The sequence below is a fragment of the Echiichthys vipera genome (assembly GCF_963691815.1).
Source record: "Echiichthys vipera genome assembly, chromosome: 5".
NCBI classification, from domain to species: Eukaryota; Metazoa; Chordata; class Actinopteri; order Perciformes; family Trachinidae; genus Echiichthys; species Echiichthys vipera.
In genome coordinates, this window is record NC_139830.1 from 5435672 (window position 1) to 5442225 (window position 6554).

General features: G+C 42.0%; 1 protein-coding gene across 1 annotated transcript in view; it reads left to right on the top strand.

Moving 5' to 3' along the window:
- The window catches only part of LOC310947469 (ephrin type-A receptor 4), a 57149-nt gene extending 51225 nt beyond the window's left edge, over positions 1–5924 (top strand). The window contains exons 17-18 of the mRNA XM_083914257.1: positions 1111–2390; positions 4396–5924. Of these exons, the coding sequence (XP_083770383.1) occupies positions 1111–1225 (115 nt within the window). The 3' untranslated portion in view covers positions 1226–2390; positions 4396–5924. The remainder of the gene's footprint in view (positions 1–1110; positions 2391–4395) is intronic.
- The last annotated feature ends 630 nt before the right edge of the window (positions 5925–6554 follow it).

A 6554-nucleotide genomic window follows, 5' to 3' on the forward strand; every position in this document is an offset into this window, starting at 1 on the left:
GCAGCACAGCGAAAAACGTTTCTTACAGCATGTGAATGGAGTGGGACATGTAGTCTCACTTAAAACATTTAGAAAAAGAAATAATCAGGCCCTAAAGGGGCGGCAGTAGTTTTAGGGGGCGGCAGTAGCTCAGTCCATAGGTGACTTGGCTGGGAACTGGAGGGTCGCTGGTTTAAGTCCCTGTGTGGACCATGAATGGAGCGTGGACTGGTGGCTGGAGAGGTGCCAGTTCATCTCCTGGGCACTGCCGAGGTGCTGTTGAGCAAGGCACTGAACTCCGGCGCTGGTCACTGGCAGCCCCCTCGCTCTAACATCTCTCCATTAGTTGCATGTATATAGGTCCTGTGTGTGTATTTCGGGCCTGTGTGTGTGTAAAAATGAAAAAATAGAGTGAAAATTGAATTTCCCCATTGCGGGATGAATAAAGGAATAATTCTTCTTCTTCTTCTTCTTCTAAACCGAGAATTGCTCAGACTCAGGTTAAGACGAGGAACACAAGAATTACAATTTTACTTACATATTTGAAAATAAATTGAAAGATATGATTCCTTCATTAGAGAAAATAGGAATAGTTCAATATTTCCTGCTGAGAGTGAGATGAAAAGATTGAAACCAATAGCTGGTTAGCTTAGCTTATAACAACAGGAAACAGCTAGCCCAGCTCTGTTCAACGGACATTATCTGCCTAGCAATTCAATGCAACATGTTTTTGTTCATTAATTCATACACTTATAGAAATGAGTAATGTAAAGGAGTACAGATGTGAGATTGGTCAGTCTTCTTCTCATCTAACTCTCAGCAAGAAAGCAAATACAGTGTAAGTGTATTCCCATAAATGTCAAATTGTGAAATATTTTGCTAAGTCTACATGTGTTAAATGTTTCTCAGTTTCCGTCACTTGTCTGTAATATTTTCATGTTTCAGCTATTAAGATTACAGGATTAGGATTGCTGTGTTGGCAAGTGCAATTCCTTAAACAGCAGTTAAGCTGTCAGGCCAGTTTCCACTGGATGGCTGTAAAATTCATCATGTGGATCAGGCCTACATGTGTTTGTTATTGTTGTCCCCGCTCCTAAAAAAAGGCCTCTTTTTTCCCCCCATTCTTTGCAGGGACATGGCTCGCATGGGCATCACCTCGGCAGCACACCAGAACAAGATCCTGACCAACGTCCAGGGAATGCTGTCCCAAATGCAACAGATGCAGGGCAGAATGGTTCCCGTCTGAGAGATTTAAACAAAGAGAGAAAGAGGAAAAAGGAAGCAGAACGACTTCGTTTCTTATGAAATAAAAAAAAAACAAATAAATAACAAAAAAAAAAAGATTAAATATTTAAAAAAAAGAGACAAATAAACTATGGAGAAATAGTTTACCTCATCCGTGCACTTTAAATTGGATCTAGAAGAAAAGAAGTTGATGTTGATGAAGAAAAAAAAAGTGGTGAAAATGGCACTTTTTTAAAAAGAAATCAGACCTTTACCTTGCCCTTTTTTTTTTTGTTGTTTTGGAGAACGGGACGCTTCTGTCTACAGCCTTTACGGATAGATGGAGGGACGGCTGGAAAAGTGCTTCCGAGAGGCCAATCTGGAGTGCCTTTAATGGTCTGGAAGGAAAAAGCGAGGGATGGGGGGAATTGTACCTTTCTTCCTCCTCTTGGGCAGTGTTGTTTCTGGAACTTTCTTTCTGGAATAATCCGCGGAGCAGATTTTTTTGATTTCCTGTGACTGTGTTTATTGTACATGAATTGTTTCTGTGGGACTCACACAGGCTGCCCCGGCCACCATTGTTCTCTCTCTCAGCTGGATACGTTTGATATCTCGCAGACAAAATGGAGGATCCTGACCGTCGTGTATAAACAGTGAATCTCTGAGAGGTTGAGGGTTGGATTCCGAGGGGAGATGGCGGTGCAGGGGAGGGCCTATTTTGAGGAGCTTTTTGTGTTTTTTTGCTCTGTTCTGGCCTTGTTTTTCTCCCAGAACGCTGTATTTTGTTGCCCTCAGGACGTTGCTGAGAATGTCTTTGATCTTCCAGAGGAGCCTTCCCACTCCCCTGTCTTCCCCAAAAATGCCCTCCTACACCTCGGATAAACACACAGTTTGGATTCTTCCATTCATATCCTCGCCTGAATCAAAGCCCCAGCCCCCACCCGCTACTGCAGAACCCACCCAACTCTTCCATCGCCACTTTTGACGGACCGCTGTTTGGACCCATTGCATCGGCTGTCTAAATTGGACGCGAGCACGAAGGAATGTAATTGGCAGGATTTTTATGGGAGGACAAAAGGATGCAACAAAGGCAGAATGGATGCAGAATGAATCAGAATCATCAGCATCATCGGTGCCAAGAAAAGAAACAAGAAAATACACGGAGGATTACACCAACTACCATTAAGGTGAGGATCAATAGTAGTTTTTATTACTTAGACTCTGCAAAGCCCCAAAAGCCCTATTGAAGAAAAAAAAACAAAGATATTGGATTAAACCTCCCTTTATTATTGCAATATGTTTCTAATATCAACTACGTCTAGTCACAGAGTGCCTGAAAGATTCATTACCCCTCCTCTCATCACCGGCCCCTCAGCTCTAGAAACTGTGTTAATTAACAAGTGGGTCGCGCCACCTCAGGCAGTCCGAGCAGATCAATAGCCACTGGTCTGTGATCAGTCTGTGGGCCTGATGCTGCTGGCATGTTAATGAGCAGAATTAATCAGCCGCTGACTCCCAATCAGCCAAACGGAGCCCACCGGAGCTCGGGGGAACACTTTTCCAGGTGAAGGTGCTTTTGTGCGGCACTTTCTCTTGAGCCAGCGAGCCGACATGTTGTCACGGTGACATAAAGTGTAATTTTCATTCAGTATCGAATACATATTTTTCTCCCTTTATGGTCAATACAAGGCCAGATTTACATATTGGGATTTTCTGAGTAGACAATAATAATTAATGCACATAAACTTTAAGACCTCACCCACTTACATAATTAGTTTAATTCATGTGATGGCACTGATTGATTTGATTGATTTGATTTATTTTATACAAGTAGTTGCCAGTTAATTATGTTTTGTAGGAGTAGCCAAATTAGCCAAAGTAGCCAAAGGGAAGTTTGGAGTAGCCAAAGGGAAGTTTGGGGTCCCCTGCTAAAGCTGCTGCCCCCGCGACCCGACCCCAGATAAGAGGCTGAAGATGAGATGAGGTGTAGCCAAATGCTAATGCGGTCTAAAATGCAACAGTCTTATCATATCATCCATCAAAATAATTTTTATCTTTCTGTTATTTAGGTGTGAGGTTTGAAATTGAAGTTGATGGTCATTTTGGAGGCTGTAGTTTGTGATGGCGTCAAACAGCACTGCAACCAACAATTATGCTTATTAATCTGCCTTATTTATTATGTTCTCACTTAATGGTTTTGTCCATAAAACGTGAGAAAGTCACCATTATTATTCCCCAGGGCCACTGGGATGATTTCAAACAACTTGTTCTATCTGACCCAGAGATGATCTATTTATAGATTTATATGAAATATGATCATCACATATCAGGGGGATCATACGTTTTTCCACTAACAATGACCGACACAAGTACTCACAATCACAATAGTTGCATATTCATTTTCCGTTGACTGACAAATTGATTAATCCCATAATAATTACGCTCTACTGGTGAGTGGTATTTAATTATATCGAAGGCTTACTAATATATTCTCCATCCAAATGATATCATATAAGTAGACTAATTATTGGAAAGAAGTATAAAACAGTAAAATGAGTTCAGTATAAAAGCATTTAGTTCATGCAATACAAAAATACTGCACAGAGATTTTTTAAAACACTATATAAATCGAATTACCCCGTTGCGGGACTAACAAAGGAATTCTTCTTCTTCTTCTTCTTCTTCTTCTTCTTCTTCTTCTTCTTCTTCTTCTTCTCCTATATTTAATATGAAATGTGCTATAATGAATCATATTCCTTCTTGAGAAATGTGCAAAGATTTACATCGGCACGGCTAAAAAGCATTGTGCGGTCACACTGGCTGCTGAATCTATAGTATTCATCTAATACACAAGCTGGTTAAATGTCTATTTGCATGTGTTTGACGTGTTCCAATAAGTCAAGGGCATGTTTCATATATAATGTACACAGAGCAGCATGTGGTGCACACAAGTTAATACGCCGTTGCCACAAAATCCATATTTCCCCCTGTGGGGCGGCCGCTCGCAGTCTCTGGATGCTCCGGCTCTGGCACTCGGCTTTGTTTAGCAGATGAGTCGAATGTTCCGTCGGGCCGGAGCTGGAGAGCAGCATTGTTGGTCAGGACTGGATGCCAAGCAGAAATTGTTTATATTCAAAACCACCATGACTGATGCAGCCCTCTCTTTTCCTCCCTCCCTTTCTTTCTCCCCAGCTGCTGCCGTCCATCACAAACAGGATCCCGGTGTTGCTCGCCACAACCAGAACTCTTCCTCTTTGTCTTCCTCCTCCTGCTCTCCCCTCCTCTCCTTGGAGTCTCCTCCAAACACACAGAGATGACAAATCCATCCCAGAGCGTCCGGGACGTCCGCCGTCACAACACGTCAACTTGACAAACTAGCCACCGGGCTCTTGTGGCCATCCAGCGACGTACTGGAATTACTATGAATGATTTAACAGCTTAAAAAAAAAGAGACAATACGAAGAATGTAATATAATCGAGAAGCCCTGCTCCAGCAGATATTGTACTTTTATGTTGAAAGTTTCATTTTTATTTGGTGATTTATTCTGTTTGTTTTTTTGTTTTTTTTTCTGTTCTGTTGCATGTCAAGTAACAAACGTTTGATTTGAGCGTGCGAATGTGATGTGTGCACGCGTGTGTGTGGGTGTGTGTGTGTGTGTAGCTGTATGAGTGACGTTTTTGAAGTACTATCAGTAATTGTGTCTGTTTTCATGCCACTGTGGAGGAAGAGAAGATAACAGATGTATTGCTTTGGACATGAAAAAGAGAAACCCTGGACTTTTTCGCTTTTGTGTCGTCTAAAAAAACGATGTGAGGTGTGTCGCTCCTGTCCTGCGCCTCTACTCGGTAACAGCATTTATTAAAGAGCTTTCTGGAATGCGACCCATGTCTCCTTTGGCAGTAACGGCGGCTTGCAAATGGACACACCGAGACGGAGGCGAGTGTGACTAAAAGCCTCCATTACATAGAAACACAGCGAACACAGACACGAGTTTGGACTCTCCGAGCTCAGAGAAAACGTCGGAACCATCTCTCCCTGTGGAAATGGGAAGTGTTTAAACGACGCCCCTGTACGCAACAAAGGATCAGAGAAGTGAGGGAAAGGTGTTTAAAGGGAAAAGCGTTGGTTATTTTTGATTATTTTCCACAGCACATCATACAGCTACAGGTTTAACCCAATGGACTATATTCTTTTTGTTCCTTTATCTCCTTAAACTATACTTAAGCGAATGTTTTAAACTGGTAAATGACGCTTCATGTAATACAACAACACCTCCGTCCTTAATACAGCTCTACTGCTCTTTCCGTTTCTTTGGCAACGCGTTGTTCTTTTGGGTTTTTATCGATCGAAAAAAAAGGACCTGTTTGGAAATATGCAAGAATATGGAAAGGAGAAGGAAACCAGAATGTACTGTAAAATACTTTTTTCCTTTGCTTAAATGTTGGACGATTTGAAACAAGAAAAAAGAAAAAAAATAACAAAATGCAAGAGTTAATGTTTGTCATTGTATGCCTTCCGATGCCATATGATCTAGCCATGTAGATCTAACATTCTCTCGATCTTTTTTTTTGTACTTTTTACGTCGACATGATCATTTTGTTTTGTTTTGTTTCGTTTTTTTTCGGCCTTGTTTGTTTCATTTTGTTTTTGGTCAAGGAGCTCTAGGTACATGTAACTTATGTCATTTATTTATGTCCTTTTATATCTAGTTTGTAAAATAATAGCCTAAAGTGAAGAAAATAAAGGGGTGCCAACGTGCATTCTTAATAAAGTAGAAACCATATGATGATCTCCCTGCCTCTCATTCATTCACACACATACACCGGAGCGTCTGATCCAAAGGCCATCAGCGCTGTCATCAGTTATTGCAGTCATTATGTCTGTAGAGGAGAGCCGATTACCTAACTATCGTGCATTGATTACTGCTTTTTGTGATTGCACATAATGGAGGGGTTACACAACACAGGGAAGAGGCCAATGTAGCACATCGAGCAGATTCTTGGCCTCGTTTTCGCTTTCTATTTTGCAGTCGCTCCATGTTACCTAAACACACGCTCAGTTGGCAACATGTCCCCATGTGCAGCACACGCTCAGCAGATATCATGACTCTGGACTCCAAGACTTGGCCCTCAACTCCTCTCCGGCCTTGGAGCAGCCGCGAGCGCCAGTCATTTGGAGCAGTGCGTTTGTGTGTGTGTGTGTGTGTGTTTAATCAGAACAACATCTGCTTCCTGCACTCACTTCCAGCAGCGATAAACCACTGATTGTCCTGAGTCTTTGATAAGGGCCCAGGAGAGAGAGGGGGGGGAGGGAGAAAGGACCGTTTTAGAAACGGAGCTGGAGCCAACTT